At 39.0% G+C, this 18,437-nt stretch overlaps 1 protein-coding gene across 2 annotated transcripts in view; it reads right to left on the bottom strand.

Annotated features, from left to right (window-relative positions):
• Positions 1-10,565: 10,565 nt before the first annotated feature.
• TMEM200A (transmembrane protein 200A) overlaps positions 10,566-18,437 on the bottom strand; it is a 55,922-nt gene continuing 48,050 nt past the window's right edge. For both annotated transcript variants that reach the window (XM_087817614.1, XM_087817613.1), the window contains one exon: positions 10,566-13,604. In XM_087817614.1, coding sequence (XP_087673740.1) covers positions 12,113-13,588 — 1,476 coding nt within the window. In that variant the 5' untranslated portion in view covers positions 13,589-13,604 and the 3' untranslated portion in view covers positions 10,566-12,112. The remainder of the gene's footprint in view (positions 13,605-18,437) is intronic.

Raw genomic sequence — 18,437 nt, 5'->3', positions numbered from 1 at the left:
AACTGTCATGCAAGATGTTGATGGGGTTCAGGATATGCTACCCCAAAATATGGCACTTTGGTATAGTGAATATCTTAAGCTGGAAAAGTTTGAGAAAACAGCAGAAACAAAGTCACTCTGATCTTCCCACTTGCCCTTTTCTCCTGAAAGCTGAGATAAATTTGCCATGTGAAAGATGACCTCTTTGTACCAGGAGAAAGGGAGACATCCTTATCACTCAAGGGAATTTAGGGCCAGGAAGGTTGTATAAACAAACCTTGCTACTCTTTCACCATTTACTACTCCTAGCCCAAACCCCATCATCTTGTCAATTCTTCACAAGTTTATTGTTTCTTTATCTAAAAGGTAGGAATCCTTCCTGTTCTGGTCACTTCTTCAGGTCTTTATTCTCTTGGGAAGACTCCCATGTACATATAAAAATTTAACAAAATTTGTATGTTTTTCTCCTGTTAATCTGTTTTTGTCAGTTTCATTTTAAACCCAGTCAGGGACTCAAAGAGGTTCAAGGAAAACTGTTTCCTCCCCTGCATTGTAATAGGAGCTTATGAATTTTCAGAGAATTATGACTTTATCAAGCTTATAGAACAAACTGGGTTTTTTCCTACTTGCTAATAAGTGTCTTTATTTTCCCAGAATTTGGTAGATTTGCCTTCATTACAAACTGGTAGCAAGGTAAGAGACTAGTTTAATATTCACCAATAATTAAGACACTGATCTGTAATTATTGGTGAGTATCATAATAAAAAAAAACCAACACCCCACTTTAATGGTTATTTGTGCCCATATTGGCTTAGGTGACTTGTATCAGTAATGAAAACCATAAAGCATATGTGCTCAGGGGACTTGAAATAGAGGGTTAGAAAGTTGGAAGAGAAATAAAGCTATAGGGTATGAGAAGATAGAATGGAATCCAAATTCAGGCAGAGAAGAGAGCAGGTGTTGGGGGAAGGGCTGGTATGGAGGGAATATAAAGGACCCATGTGGTGAGGTTCTAGGCCCTAGAAAAAGCAGTAGATATGGGACTTACACTCCTCCATTCCCAGCAGTTCTTGAAATGGTTCTCTGGCAACTAAGCCAGACCTGGATTTCAGAAGAGTAGAGCTCCCAAGGTATAAATTCCCCATACCCCACCCTGCTTGCAAAGAGAACCAGACAGTCACTCCGAGTTAGAGCTAAAAGGCTTAAAATCAAAGTGTAATCAACCAATTAACAAGCATGAATGATTATTTTGGATCTTTTCCTCTTGGGAGCTCAGGGGATGGAGGAAATTGCTCCCAAAGAGCCACATATAGAGAGAGGAAGAGATTGAACTATAAACAGACATCGATTCACAATTTCCTTAGCAATTACTCCTTACCTAGGTGCTTTTTCAAGTGTAGTTAAGAAAACGTGCCACTCTGTTTCTCAAGTTTGGGAAGACTTTTTCTTTTCCTTTTTTTAAATAATGATTTTAGTTCCGAGAAGATCTATCACCGAGAAAGCAAGAAACTTAGAATCTACTCAAATCCATTCAATTATAGGTGACATGAGTTAATAATTTTTAAGTTTCTGGATCATCTCAGAAACAGTCTTTTCAAAACTGTTTGCCTTTGGTCTTCCTGGCCTCATCCAGCCTCTTCACTCTGAGTCCATTGTTTCCACCTCCCCATCCCTCATGCTGTCAGCAGGGGGTTCTGTGCATCCACACAGTAGAGAAGGCCAGAGAGGCAGGAGGGTGACCAGGCCAGAATAGATGGTTTGTGTCCAGAGCTAGGTGTGAGATAAAGGTCATAGTGATATTGGAGGAATTAATGGGCCATGTTTCCTAGACATGAGTGGGAAAGAGGTTCTTGGGGCGTAGATGAAAGAAGCATTTTCAGAAGCCCCCACGGGAGGATAGGACGTGGGAGAAGATTTTATTGGCATGGAGTTATATTTCTCGGGTTCCAAAGTCCCCTGCCCTTAATCCAGTCTGGAAAAGGTGCAGCTGGGGTTTCAGCAGAGCCAGAAACAAGGCCAGTGTCCAGAATTTCCTTTCCATGTTGCAGCTGGGTGTGGTTCATCATCTGAGCTAATTAAAGTCCATTAATCCATGGGTGGAGCCCAACGTGGGGAGAGCATCCCTATGCAGCAGGAGTCTCAAGAGGGAGAAAAAGAGAGAGAAAACTTCTGTTGTTTGGAAGTTTAACTATTCAGGTTTCTCATGCTTGCAGTGGCCTCGCTCATCCTGGCCACTGACTCATTTTCAGGTGTGACTGATGGACAAGTACCTTCCTTCCTCACTCAGACCTTACTGGGCTTGTGTCTCAAATGCCTTTGTCCAGTCCCTTCTCCCATCAATCAGCGGGGGAACAGACTTGGAGAATGTTAAATGCAGCTTTTTAGCAAAGCTATATGAATGGCATACCTATGTCTAGTCTTCCCTTTCCTCCTTTCTTGTTGAATAATAACCAGGTTATTACAATGGCATCAAGAGCACAGTGACCATGCCCATGCAGGAAAGGGGGATTTGGTTGAGTTTTGTAAGCTGCTTAAAGGATGGGCAATGTTTCATTTAGCTTAGTTTTTGCAGAACCAAACTCAATGCTTGGTACACAATGACTCTCAAAAAGTGATTGTTACAGTGGCATCTAAGGGTGGGATCATGGAGGGCATTTCACTTTCTACATTATTCAAGTCCATTTTGAAAGACATGGTTCTGGTAAGAAGCAGCATCATTGTCCAAATGAGGCAGGACCCATATTCAAGGTTCAAGATCTGCCTTGGGGAACTGGGGAGGGAGAGAGTATGAGAAAAGAATAAACCAGAAATACTAACTCAGCCTCTGAGAGCAAGAAGGCATGCCATTTTATCTACGGCAGGAACAGCTATCTGGAGGAATAATTTTCCAGGCAAAAAGGCACACACTGTAGAGAGACTTAAGGTAGGAGAATGTTTTGTTCAATGAACAGCAAGAAATACGAGTTGCTAGAGCTGAGTAAGGGACAGAGTAATAGATGAGGTTAGAGGGTAATGAGGGACAAATTACATAAGATCTTGCCAGGGGTTGGAAGCCACTGAAAGGCTTGAGGAGGTAGTGACATAATTAATCTGGTTACCATGTTGAAAATAGACTACACAGAAGCAAGGAAAGAATTAGGAAGACTAGTTAGGTGGGTGTTTCAGAATTCTAGGTTAGATATGATGAAGGCTTGAATCAGTGGAAGTGGTAAGAAATGTGAGGCTTGTGGATCTATTTTGAAGGCGGAGCCAACAGCATTTGCTGAACAATTGGATATCGGATGTGATAAAAAGTCTTGAGTCAATGATGCTAAGGTTTTGGGCTGAGCAATTGGAGTGATGGAATTGCCATCAACAGAGAAGGGAAAGCCTACAAATGCATCAGGTTTAAGGGAATCATCCGAGTTCCATTTTTGATATGTTAAATTTCATTTGTGTATTAGGCTTCCAAGTGGAAAAGAAGAGTCTGGAATAAAGGGGGAAGTTTGGAAGTCATGGGCATTAGGTAGTTTTAAAAGCCAATATACAGCCATAAAAAGAATGAAATTCAGCCATAAAAAAGAACGAAATCTTGTCATTTGTAACAACATGGAGGGAACTCAAGGGCATTGTGCTAAGTGAAAAAAGTCAGACAGAGAAAGACAAATACTGTATGATCCCTCTTATGTGTGGAATCTAAAATATCTAAGATGTTTAAGAGTCTTTTTAAAAATCTATTTCTTGACTCATTTAATAAAATTATGTAAGCATTAATTTTCATATTTGACTTGGAAGAACAAATATTTGCATCTTATATATCTAATTTCTCATTCTTCTGGTATCTTCTGTTAGCTCATACATATAAAAGTCCATTAAGAGCAAGTTCCTATTTCAGGCTTACACCTAGAAAATGAAAGTAATTTGTATGCTCAGGTACTGCTGGGATTCCTGGGAGACTAGCTAATGAGGAAAATGTGCTATACCAACCACAAGATCTGTGTAAATGGACTAACCTGAGATTCACAAGAAGCACTAACTGAAGATAATTATTTTGATTTATAGATAATTGTATCATTGATGAAATGGAATATCTGCTTTATTTCAAATAGGGCTTGGGCCATTATATTAAAAGGCAAACATATGGGACAAAAAGATAATATAAAGTTAATGTTTCAGAAAGGCCACTGATCAACTCTACAAGTACCAAATTCCCTTTTCATTTCAGAAATAGCTTTTCTGTTTTTTAAGTCTGTAAAAGATATATAAGCTTTTGAAATTATTTTTCTTGTTCATTCTAGGATCAAATAACCAAAAATACCACTGGATTAATTCCTCCTTTACCTTCCTAAAATTGGTTTATAAGCCGTCTGTGCCTGATAGTCCAGTAAAACTTAAAAATTTATAATCAGCCACATATGTTCTCCCTTTGTTATCACAGAGTATTTGCAAACTGACCCTTAAGTGTAGGTCAATAAAATATAGACAGTATTTTTCACCATGAATGAAGAAGTGAATTGTCTCAATACGCATTGTAAGCCCAATGCCTACCAGCGCTGCAATACTCTAAGGCATCTTGATGAATAAAATCTGAAGTCTAGGAGTATAGAAATATTGAGAAAGGAGTCTACAAAGAATATGTTAAAATCAATTTCAGAATTTCCTGGACTTTCCAATATATAAGTAATTCATTGACATACCTGAAGTGATAATAATCTTCATTCTGACCAACAGTCAACTCTTGGTCAACTATGGCAACAGAAATGAAAGAACAAAGAGAACACATATAACGTATGTACTTAGAAATACCCCCCCATCGCACCTTCTCAGGTACTCTCCCTTTTCTTCCATGAGGAGCCCATTATGTTGCAGAATGGTCAGTAATGAATGTTACCTCTCTTTTAACCTATCAACCAGAGAACACAGCCATAAAACTATGTGGACAAAAGTAAATCATGAGATATATAAATAAATAAAAGAAGTTGAAAGAGAAGAGCCTGAATGATCCACAGGTTAAATACTAAATATTTAAATATTTGAGACCAGGCTATACTTTTAGGATTAGATTCTTTTGGTGTAATTTTATAAACAGAATAATTTTGTATCAGAATTTCTTATTGTCTGTCATTGCCAGAACTCTAGAGTAAGAAAAGAGTGGCCTGTATTAAATTGACTTTGTAAGTTGTTAAACATCTTGCTAGCCAGTATTAAACACAATGTAGTGCTCACGTGCCAATATATTTCACTTAGATTATTCATAAGACAAAATTTTTCCTGTCGGTTAAATGGTAATGAGCATGCTACACTGTAAGGGATAATTAATTATAACCCATATTGAATGTGATCCAGGTTCTAAATGTTCTTCATATTTTTTGCTCATATATATTTTATTTGACCCTCTTAAAGGCCCTGAAACAGTAATAAAATGTAATAACGAACTCATAAAATGCAAGAGTCTTTGAAAGATACTTCCTGAACTCTTCAACTAACTGGCTGAAAAGTTAATTTGATTTCTCAGGTTATGAACATTGTAAATGATAACACAGGGTAACACATTTGGAATTCTGAAATGCTTTAGGGAAAAACACATATATAATGAACACAGAAAATGTCTGTGTGCAAAGAAAGAGTGACTTCATTTTTTTAAATAACAACCTCTGAACAGCTTTGAGCTATTGATGACTCATTAGTTGACAGCCTCAAATTAATGATTAATTCACTTACCCTTAGGGCGACTGACTCAAATAAGCTGAGTAATAAACACCGGTAGTGCATTTTAAAATCAATTAGGAATATTTTTTTCACTGCTTCAGGGATTAAAATTATGAGCTTGGTTTTATCCCAAAATAATATATAAATAAAATACCTTTTGCTGTGCACTGGTCTGCAATAAGCGGGAAAAGCATATGTCATTCTTTCCTCTACTCCTTCCCTCCTCATCTTCCTTACTTCCTCCTAGTACATGTGGTTTATAGAATATGGATGTCAATGACTCATTTTCGTTCCATAGAGCATGTTCAAAGATAATATAATGGCTCAGAAAGGCATAATTTCATGGCAGTTACATAGTTAATACATTAAAACACAGGAAACCAATCCATAAAATGAATACTAAGAATTCCCATTTCAAACTCTGCGCCATCTCCCATGTCAGTCCCGAGTGTATCATCCCCTCCCAGCCACCCCCACACACTTCAAAGATGTGATGAAAATTTCAACACTGTATTTTCCACCTGAAATTTTAAGATACTTTTCTCTTTACCAGTCCTAATAAAGCCAAACTTATTCATCAGATTTTGAACATTTTAAAAAATCCTTTTTTAAAAACCTGGTTTGGTTTTAGATACTGAGAATCAACAGTCCTGGATTCAAGTGCTAATTCTGCCAGTAACTGTGTGCTCCACTGGGTGTCAACTACAATGTCCTTATTGCCTCTAAATTTCAGATTTTTATGTTTCTATTAACAAGTGTCCAATCTTTTGTATCACAAATACTGTGGCTTTGGATAGATTATAAACAATTGCACTACAAACAAAAATCTCTAAATTTAATTTGTAGAGTACACATATTCCTGGAGACACAATCTATACCATTTGATGATGAGAAAGAATTAGAGAATTATTAGAAATCTCAATGTGTTAAATGGTGAATTATTAGGTGAGGAGACACAAGTCAGTCATTTTCTCAATCATTTCTGTAATATAACAACTACTGAATCGATCAGTAGTAAAGAAAAGCAATAAAAAGAGAATACATGAAGTTTAATTTTACACAGTACAGTGAAAACCAACCTGATGCTGTGAAAATGACAAAATCCTATGTGTAGAGATTTCCTGTACCCTCGTTATTATTTTCGCTCCCACCGTCAGCAACAGAAATATAAACAATAAGTTTACCAAAGACGTGCTTCAAGAATAGCAACTGAGCTGTGGACATATAAAGGTTGAGTGACTTCACTGGTTCACTTTGATGTGCCCTGTTCTTGGGCAGCCCTGAATTTTAAATTACTACCCCAAGATGGCATCAATGAGTAAAAGGCAGCTCAGTGAAGTTGGCCTTCCCCCCTTGTGCCACCATCCTGAGAGCAGCTTATAGACAGAAACAAATGGAGTTACTTCAGTTTGAATTCTGATCACAAAGGACTTAAGATAATTAAATAGGGATCTGATCCAATATCAAGGTTATATACACTATTATTGATATAGGGTTTAAAATAGGATTGCATATACGATGGGAAAGGGTAACGGGACAATCCATTGAAAGTAGGGGACAGAACCCATGTATGGCTACTCTTTTGGTTCCTACTTAGAGAGCAAGTGATTAAGATCTGTGAACAATCTGAATACCATAGCAGCTGAATAATCACTGGGAAGGCCACAGATTTAGTATTTATAACACTATAAAGTTTTGGTAAACTGACAAATTTTTAAAAAATTATTTTGCTTCTTTTAGTCATTCATGGCATGTTTCAGCAAGGATTAAAATGGGTTAAATTTGAACTGCTAAAATAAGTAAAATTTTATCTTTATCTAGCAAATTGTTAAATGCTAATATCCATTTTGATACAAAGTTGTGCTAAAAAATGTGGTTTTTACTTATATTACCACTGTGTCTTCTAAAATTATAGACACAGAAACATTCATTTGAGCCTGAAAGCTTTTACAACTGAATGGCTACTCTTAAACCAACTGTGGCCTTTTATATTTTTTATCTATCCAAATCAATATTTCCTAATTCAAAGAAGCTCTACCTCCTTTGTTTAAATTATTATGCTTATGTTAAGATTATCAGAGCTAAAGTTTATGTAAAGTGAATCATATATCCATCCTGCTTTGGGCCACCTGCCATTGCCTGGTATGGATGGATGCCTTTCACTTTGCTTGTAGGTCTGCTGACAACTGGCTCACTGCTCTGAAAAAGCTCCTTTGGTTTGGAGGAATGTATTCCCTATGGCTGCTATAACAAATGACACAAACTTAGTGGATTAAAATAATACATATTTATTCTCTTATAGTTCTGGAGCCTGTAAGTCCAAAATCAGTTTCCCTGAGCTAAGGTCAAGGTGTCAGCAGGGCTGGTTCCTGTAGAGGCTCTGAGGGAGAATTCCTTGTAACTAGACCTTTGTTCCTTACATTTCTAGGCTCATGGCTACTCCCTCCATCTTCAGAGCCAGGATCTTAGCATCATCCATTCTTTCTCTGCTTTGGTCACATCATCTTCTCTGTAGTCAAATCTTCCCCTGCTTCCTAATAAGGACCCTTGTGATTTCATTGGGCCCACCTGAATAATCCAGGATAATTTCCCCCATCTCAGTATCTTTAATTTAGAGTTGTAAGCCATTCTTCCATATAAGTAATATTCACAGGTTCCAGAGATTGTGGACATGGGCATTTTTAGGGCCTTTATTCATCCTACCACAGAGGATATACTTGGGGTTGGGGTGGGGATGAGGTGGAGGTTGGAAAGCTCTTAGGTGACACTTTCAGATAGAAATAGTGCACACACACACACACATATATAAATATATACATATGTAATGCTTGCTATACGTCAACCTGGGAACCCCCCTGGAGCATCAACTCATTTAATCTGTATCAGCTGGGACTGGGGCTGGCACTCAGTTGTGATACACCAATGGTCTTGCCTCAGTAGTTCTCAGCACCTCTGGTGGGTCAGCGCCCAAGGCCACATGACCAGAAAGTAGAAGAGCCAGTACAAATCCTAGTCCTCTGGCTCCAACATCCATGATTCTAACCAGTCTGCTCTACCTCAGCTCCTGGCCCTCATTTGAGAAGCAAACTGCTGCAGAGACAGTGACAGGAAAAAGAGATCTTCATCCCAGGGCACTTTATAGTTTATGTTCTTAGTTATCTCACTTCACAGTTGAGGACTCTAAAGACTTGAAATTAAGAAATTAATTGAAATTGTATCTAGTAAAATTGGGAGATTAAGTGATTTATTCAAGGCTTACTGTGGGGGTGGTAAAGCCATTAAGGACATATTGTGCTCTTCTCACAAACTGTAGGCTCAGAACACTCTCTCAGCTCTACCACTTCTCAATGGCACACCTCACGTCATGGGCTGAACTGTATTCCCCTAAATACTCATGCTGCAGTCCTAACCCCCTGTACCTTGGAATGTAACTATATTTGGTGATAGGTAGGGCCTTTAAAAATGGTAACCAAGGTGAAAAGAGGCCTATAGGATGGGGCCCTAATACAATGTGACGGTGTCTTCATAAGAAAGAAAGAGACACCAGAGGTACTCATGCACAAAGGGGAGGCCATCTGAGGATACAGATAGAAAACCAACACCCGCAGCCAAAGAGAGAGGCCTCAGGAGAAACCAGACATCTTGATCTTGGACTTCTATCCTCCAGATCTGTGAGAAAATAAATTTCTATTGTATAAGCCACCCAGTCTGTGGTATTTGGTTATGGCAGCCCCAGCAACCCAACACAGCCCATGATAGGCCACAAGCCTTAGAAACTCTTTGGCTTGGCAGCATCTAGCCCATGATCCAGATTCCTTAAGTTTCCCACAAGAAGAATGGAGATTCTGAATAACTTTCACTATTTATAAAAGCTTAAGGGAAATGTACAAAATATAGTCTAATTAAAATTCCAGTACAGTAACATCAATTATCTCATATTCATCTGAAGCTTTAATTACAGCATGTGTTTTTAATTTAAAACAAGAGAATTATGGATCACTTAATAAAGTTGATTTGTTTGGTAAATAAAAAGCTGGGGGTTTTTTATGGAGGGAGGTTGAACAGGAAGCACCGCGTTAAGCCTCAATTATTTTATTTGGACCCTCCAACACCCATGCTGCTTAATCCTCTTCGAATTGTGAAAGCTCTTTCAGGGTGAACTGAGCAAATTATATGGCTTTAGTCATTTGTCACCTCAGGGGTGCTGAGAGCCATTGTTTTGAAATCTGAGTATTACTGATATTTGCTAGATGCTGTATACATGGTTATTTTTCTGAGAGTCGATGAAATTTTAAATGAAAATGATCCTAGCTGTATTAGGCTTCTCTGGAGAAACTGAACCAATAGAATATACACAGATATATACAGGGAGATTATTATAAGGGACTGGCGCACAAGATTATGGAGGCCAAGAAGTTCCACAATCTGCCAACTGCCAGCTAGAGGCCCAGGAAAGCAGGTGGTGTAGCTCCAGTCCAAACCTGAAGGCCTGAGAGCCAGGGGAGCCAATGGTGCACACCAGAGTCCAAGGCCAGGAGATGGATGTCCCAGCTCAAGCCCAAATTTGCCATTCCTCTGCCTTTTTGTTCTGTTCAGTCCCTCAATAGATTGTCTGATGTTCACTGGAATTGGTGAGGACAATCTTCTTTACTAAGTCACTGATTCAAACGCTAATCTCTTCTGGAAACACCCTCATAAAACACCTAGAACTGTGGGCGTCCTTTAGCCCAGTCAAGGTGACACATAAAATTAACCATCATACCAGGGGGACAAAATATGACAACAGCCTAATTAAATAGGTGAACGGACCAGTTCTCTAATCTAACAGAAGCAAAATAAAAAAAGTCACAGCAACCAATACATGTACTAGAGTATCAGCAACCTTCTGTAGAATGTGTCAGAAATTGTGAAAAAAATACTTTAAACAGAAATTTAAATTTTATTTAAAAAATTACAGCAAATGTATGAAGAACACAAATTTATATTAAGAACAGAAATTTACTATTAAATGCTTTATAGTAAAATACTGAGCCCACTCCATTACAATACACAGGCTTGATGTTCTAACAAGTAACACTGTACCTCAAATTCATGATGCCAACACAAGATGGAACTGTGGGAACCTACAAATAGAAATAGATCTTCCTTCTCTTCTTCCACAACAACTGCAATACTGATATTCAGAAATGTTTAGGCATTGGGAAAAACCTGTCAAGTTTCCTGAGTATTCCATTAAATAATTCTTAAAATTATATGTTACCTTAAAGGAAAACATGACAATTTTCTGGTGGAAAAGTTCATTTTATCTTCAATAACTGAGAAGCACACTCCCAAAAATGTATTATACCATAAGAAAGTCTTTGGAGTCATAAGGCTTTCCAGCACAAGATAAATTTCAAGGCAATTTATCAAGGACTGGATTTTCTTAAACCACCAAGCGAGGGACACGGGAAGATAAAAAGAAATGTCAAGGTTAGCTGATTATTTTCCAAATAACAGGGTCTAAAAAATACTGGGGAAAAATAAGGATGTGAGAATGAGTGGATACTGGGTGATCAAAGAGATGACTAGCAAAAGGAACTGACACTAATTAGCACTAACTAGCCTATAATGCATTTTCATTCATTAGTCAACATTTTTTCATGTATATTATTATTTTAAGGTAGCATTTCTAAAAACTTAATTGGTCCATTCATTTTTCAAGTCAGTCGAAAAGAAATTTCAATTCTGGATATCTAATGTTATAGCTGATAGCATTTTGACAATCTACCCCTAAGAATATCTCGCATTCTCAGCCATGGCTCTTGAATACATGGTTTCTTGAGAAAATACCACTAAAACAGAGCTGATGTTGAAAAAAATAATACCTACTTACCAACTTAACCAATTCATATCAATTAGCTCACACAGAATTAAAACAATTCATATCATTTAGCTCGCACAGAAGCTAGAATCTTTTCCCTTTTTAATAGTCTAATCAATCCTACATAAAAGCAATTATTCAGAAAAGCACACCTAAGATTTGCTCTCCTACTCATTTATAAATATATATTGAAGCTTGGGCCTGAATTTGGTACTTCTAGTCCACACTTTGGTTTCCTACCCTTTCCAAACTGGACATTTCATTCTATGAATATGACCACCAATGAGAGAACATAAAAGTAAAGAAAAGTGAGCTTTCAGGTGGAAGTATTTTGTATTTATATTAATAAAAGAGATCATGCTTTCAAAGGAATGGAAAAAATAAAATCGTATTTGATAACACAGAGTACTACAATCTTAGTAACCCAAACACACAACTATCTCCATTACAGAATTAAGCAGCCAGGTCTAAAACACTATGAACCATTTGATCAAAAATGGTTATAACCAGTGCTTTCACAAAGAAACACTGCTGAAAATAGTTTTAAAATATATAGTCTTGTAAAATCATATCCTTTAAACATTAAAACCTTGTTTCAGAAGTTCCCCGCTTTAGGTTGTTACTCAAAAACTCATCATGTTCAAAACTTAAATTATTGTGAGATCTTGAAATCATAAGAAGCTTCTCCTTATTGGTGAAGTCTTTTTTGATTGCAGTTTGGGGCACAAGCAACCTCTCCATCGGGTCCTCTTTGTTCTCTAGTTTCATGTATCCTTTGCTGTTGCTTCGATCCAACCGAGGCCAACTTGGATGTTTCCGTTGTTCTGCCTGAACAGTCAGGGTAGAGCGACTTCGGTCTAAGTCTAAGGATTTTGAATGTGATGAGAGCAAATGCAAGGATGTGTTGGACCCAAACTGTCTTCTAGCAGCCCCAGGAGATAAGAGCTGTCCAGCCCCAGGTCCAAGGGCCACAGAAGACTTGTACTGAGTAGACAATGACTCCCCAATGGAATTATTCCGCGGGAGCACCATGCTGACCGGCTGGAAGGACTCACTGGTGTTGGGCAAAGGGACCACCAGGGAATCCATGGACAAATTCCTCGACCTACTTTTGAGGTTCTCGGCATCCTCAGTGATGTTATCTATACTGGGCTCATCAATAACACAGTTATTAAGTTTGATCACAGGCAATGTAAAAGCACTGACGGATGATGACACAATTGACTTGGTTTCACATTTCTTAGAGCCGCTGGTCTTATCATCAGTTGTCTTGGAAGGAGGTGGATAGAGGCCAAAGACAGAGACAGAGCTGTCGGAGAGCAACGGTGGCATAAGATGCCCCAAACTCTTATTTTCATTTAGCACAAGCTCATCCTCTTCGACAGAGCTGTCCATCCGAAAACTGCTCCTAAAGCCCGAGAAAGAGGAAATGGTATTTGCTGCCAGCCTCGAGCCGCAGGAGCTCCCATTCTGCTTTACTTCTGTTTCTCCTATCAGACCAGTGTAGATGCCGTTCATGTGCTTTTGCTCCTTTATTCTTAGCGTGTGGATGTCGATGACCGTGGAATAGATGTCCCTCATGTGGATGATTTTGGTTTCTTTGTCACGGTTCTCATGAAGGATGGCATTAGCACAAATGAAAATGAAAATGCCAATCCCCATTGTGAAAGGGCCGAGCATTTTCATCTTATCAGAATGTAAATGCTGCTCAAAGAAGCGAACCACCACACCACTGTGGTTCCGAATGACCTGAGTTTCGTTGGTTGACAGTGTTGTCTCGGCATCCATAAAATGCTCTTTTTGGGGCCAATATCCAAGGACCGCCATTGCAATTCCTACAATGGAGATAAGCACTCCTAAAATGAGGAAAAAACCAGAGGGGGAATAAAGCCGGATTTTGCCTCGAACAACCACGACATCGGCCCGAGGCCGACGCCTGACTGGTTTCTTCTCTTGGGCAGCAGGCGATGGGCTGAGGCTGACATGATGCTGTGATCTGGCCGAGTCTTGCCTCTTCAAGGCGGCCAGGCCTGTTATCACTCCACCAGTCGCTATCATAGCTCGGTCTTTTATTCTGAAAGGAAGGGAAAAAGGTGATAATCTCAATATGTTTGAGGGTATGCTCATCAATTCAACAATTGTTTATGTATTTTTGTTGTTTCATATAATGAAAGGGGGCAGAATACCTTTTTAATTGACATAATTTGGGCAGAAGTTTTATTTATTGGCTAATGAAAAATCCTGTCGATTTCCTTTTTTGGCTGAATTAGTGTTTCTATTATTAAATGTAAGCTCTAGTATATTTTACTTAAATAATTTTATTATTTATATAAAATAGTTCCCTGGTCATAATCCTGTCTCTCTCTCTCTCTCTCTCTCACACACACATATACACACACAATCCTCATTATCTGTGTTAATTTAAAGAAATAGAAAAATCCAGAACACTTAATAGGCCTAAAACAAACAAATCCCAGACTTAAAAAAAGAAAGAATACATTCCACTCTTGTGAAAGCCATCAATGGACTCTTAAAACTTCCACACTTAATGTCTCAATTCTCAACTTCCCTCCTTCTCTAATTCCATGGATATTACTGACCCCTCCTTTCTTGAAACTCCTGTCCAGACTTTTATGATCCTAAGTCTTCTGGCTCTTCCCTCACCTCACTATTTAAATATTGGACCATCTTCCCTCATCTAAAAGTAGACCACCATCTCCTGAGGGTCCTGTCCTTGGCCATTTTCTCTTAATACTCTCCCTTGGCATTCATATCCACTCCTACACCTTCCGCCATTTCCTTTAGGCTAATGATTCCCAAGTCTGAATTTCAAATCATAGCCTGAGTTTCATTTTCACATTTCCAACTCTCCAGTGGAGAACGTATATACATTCAGGCACCACTAGCAAAGCTGCACTCTTCCCTACCAGCACTGCTTAACTTTTTTAATGGGGTCAGTTCTCAGCCTTGACTCCTCATGGTTATTTTTAACTCCTCCCTTTCTTCTTTCTCTCATCTTCCAATCAGGTTCCAAATCCTAGAAGTTTTTACTTCTCGATGCCTCTCCGTTCTACCCTCTAGTCCAGCCCCCTGTTCCCAGCCCAGAGCAGCTCTTACTAATCCTCACTAAACCAATTGGTCTTAATAATCTCCCAACTGGTCTTCCAAACTCCCAACTTCACTTCCGCCACAATCAAGCTTACACACTGCAGGCAGATTAATTACCCTCAAACACAACTCGGAAGTTGTTTAAAGAGTGGAATAATGCATAAAATATTCTCCACCACCTACCAAAGTTTAATCTGGGATTTCAAACCCATGGAATTCAGCTTTATCTCTAACTGCTCCCTTTCATTTACATAAAATGAGAACCCAACTATACTCCATATTATACTGTTTCTGAAACTTTGTTAATAATGGTTCCTCCATCTAGAGCCCCCTTACCACTCTCTCCCCCCAATTTCACATACTGACACCTGGCTGGTCATTAAGGCTCTTATTTCCACTTCCTCTATAAAGCCTTCTCTGACGGACTCAGCAAATCCCATATGTGCTCTCATTCCTCAGAGCATTTTAGCAAGTTTTCTATGGCACTTGCTGTATTATAATGTCTTAGTTCTTCCACATCTTGTGGTCAAACATCAAATTTAATTCACATTTCTTTTTTTTTCTTTTCTTTTTTATATATATCTTTATTGATTTCAGAGAGAGGAAAGGAGAGGGGGAGAGAGAGATAGAAACATCAATGATGAGAGAGTCACTGATCGGCTGCCTAGCCCGCAACCCGGGCATGTGCCCTGACCGAGATTCGAACCCCGATCGCCTGCATCCTAGGTCGATGCTCAACCGCTGAGCCACGCCCGGCCGCGCTTAATTCACATTTCTATCACCAGAAACATTCACTACAGTACCTTGCACACAGCCAGTGTTCAAGACACATTTGCTAAAATGATCAATAAGGGAGTAATTTTTCCTGAGATTTGATGAATGACTACTATATTGGTATACTAAATTTCCTAGCTAAAAGCAAAATTAATACTAAAAAGCAACATTTTGTGAGTTGGTAAAATATTTGTCATTATTTGTAATGAAGAGTTCTCAAGCTGCCAAATCAGGATGGTAGGAAACGGTATTTTAAGACCCACAAGGTCTCTGGTGAATTTCTGAGAGGGTTTCTTCACGGCATCGAATCTTGTCTTGCAAAATCAGGCTCTCCTTTTCAATTTCTATTTATGATTTCTGTTGTGTTTAAATAACAGCGCTGTGAATGGTATCTACAGTTTTAGCTAGCTGAGCAAGCTGGTGAGTAAATCCAGCCTTCGCTGTAGTTATAACTAGGATTAAGAGTTTGATATTTGAAGCACAAACTATACTGTAACCCACAGTTCTAGTCTATGAAATTCATCAAAGTATGCATATTACAGTTTAAAACTCCCAAACCTTGCCTGCAACAAAACTTTGTGCCAGCTTATGTTTTCTTAAATCAAAACAGTTTTAAATGTTTACATAAAATGCTTAGCTTAGACAGCGGCCATCTAACTCACTTATTCCCATAGGGCAGGATAAGATTTACCCTGAAATCCTTCTAAATAGAATGAAAACAAGGGCAAGAGGCTTTTCATCCGGTTTAAAAACAACCACCATGAATTATCACTCCATACAGAGTCTCAGTCTTCCCCCACTTGCTAAAACATTCTCTGCAGGCTGTGCCACTTTCTGTTCCCGAGGCTGACAGAGGAAAGGGGGCCGAGAAAGACAAATATATATTTTTTGAAAGATAGATGGGAATAGTCCGGTGGAAGGGAGTGATGAGGGACTGAGCTCCTTTGTGAGGAAGCAAAGCAGGTTAGACCAGGCATGAGCAGGTTATACCATACTCAAATAGCAAGGGCAGTTTGAGTATGAAATTTTATAAAAAATGAGAAAAGACCCCTGGAGAAGTTTAGAAATAAAGGATGGAAATGGGGAAATCAAAGCATCACACAGCTTCTTCAGCCTGTCTACCCTGGCCAGGCCTGGGAACACTGGATTAGCAAACGCAGGCTGGGGGCCCTGGTCCTGCTTCAATTCTGCTGGAGGCAATTAAACGCTCAGAGAGCCTCTACTGTGACTCGGACCCAGCCCTGAGGGGAAAGCCAAGGCCTGCAAACTCAGTCACTGTTCCAAGAGCTTAGAACCTAATGAAGGAGCTGGTATATGAATGAGATAGCCCCTAGAATGAAATTTTCAATTACGGGGACCTTTGCAACAGGCTTCAAACCGTCATTAGCATTCTAACACTGAAAAACCAAGTGAACAGCATTTCAGGTAAGGTCAAGAGAAAGAAACAATAGACCTCTGACCAGCCTTTAGCACACAGCTCAGCACTGAGGGAGGAACCCAGGTAAGGCTAAAAATGAAGAGGGTCAGGTCTGAGAAACCAGGAAGGGTCACACCTAAATGCTTGAATTTTAAACTCATAAGCAATGGGGCCGGAGTAAGACACAAATACTGGTGCCGTTATCTTAGGAAAATTAATCTCAATATAGATAAGAGCAGCCATGCAAGACTGGTTTTGGGAAATAGCCTGAGGTTGCCAAGGGCAGTGTTGCAATAAGAGGACTGGTGAAACTATGAAACCTAGAGGGAGTAAATGCAAAGACCTTTGCTTCTTCAAACTGCAACATCCACTTGGTCCAAACTGTTCAGTATAAGCAAAAACAGCCTAAATCTACTTATTAGTTTATGCTGCAAAGCCACATCCTACACATCTATCACTTTTGGGAGTGTTGGGGAAGCATAGGGACCCCGTTAATACAGTCTCCTTATTGTAACAAGTCAGCATTCTTCTTAGTTTTAATAATAACAATAGTAGTAATGCTAGCTAACATACAAACCCACACTGCTTATGGTCAGGCACTGTTCTAAGTTCTTCGGATATAAGAACAAATTTATTCTTACAATTCTGAAAGTAGATATAATCATTATGATCTCTATTCTGCAGATAAGAAAACTGAAGCTCAGTAAGTTTAAGTACCACACCCAAGGTCACACAGCTCAGGGTTGGTTCCAGAGCCTGTGCTCTTACAGAATTTGAAATGGGGACAGGCCCCCAAATTTGCTTTCACTGAGGTTTTCTTTCCCTGTCAGTTTTATTTACATTCTAGTTTCCATCAGAACACCAGATCTTAAAAAATTCTCTCTGTCTTTAAAACTGTGAGTATGGACCAACCAACGGCCATTTCTCAAGTCACAATGACCACATGGGAAAAGCCATGGGGTGTAGCTGAGGTTAAAGGACTGTCCTTGGGAGAGCAGTGGGCCTCTCACACCTGTCTAAATGCTCTTCAGTGCATGAAGGTGCAGGCTCAGAACAGATCACCCCCACCTCCACACTCCTCTTCTTTACTCTCCCCCATCCCTGACAGGGCTAGGCCAAGACTTATTTACTCAAAGATCTAAACGAAAAATCTCACTATACTGAATTTCCTTTTGTTAACTTGGGCAGAGCTTTTGTTTATCAGTCTCTGGATTCAAAACTTCAACCAAAATTCTGGAACTTGAAGGAAGCCCTGTGGCATTCCACTAGAGATCTCCTCCTAGGTAGACATTGTTAACTGTGTAGATCTTCATTCATCGAATAGTATAACTGGTGTCTGGTAGTGCAACAGGCTTAGGGCTCAAAATATGTTTCCTGGCCCAAAGAATATAATGATCAGCAGCTATCTTTTTGAAGAGGTCATTTGACTAGTTATGAATAAACCTAACTAGAGGGTCAGTCACACTCGGTTTCCAAATTCTTATGATTCTTATGTTCTTACCAAAGTCCAAATGAAAAGTCAGGTATGCATATACTCTTCTGTCAACAAGCAAAAAAAAATAGTTTGGGTTAGCTCTTGGCTACATATTAATCATCCTATTTTCCATT

This window comes from Miniopterus natalensis, chromosome 5 (genome assembly GCF_054644295.1).
Source record: "Miniopterus natalensis isolate mMinNat1 chromosome 5, mMinNat1.hap1, whole genome shotgun sequence".
Lineage (NCBI taxonomy): Eukaryota > Metazoa > Chordata > Mammalia > Chiroptera > Miniopteridae > Miniopterus > Miniopterus natalensis.
Note: the sequence above shows the minus strand (reverse complement) of the source record. Positions and strands in the feature narration are given on the sequence as shown.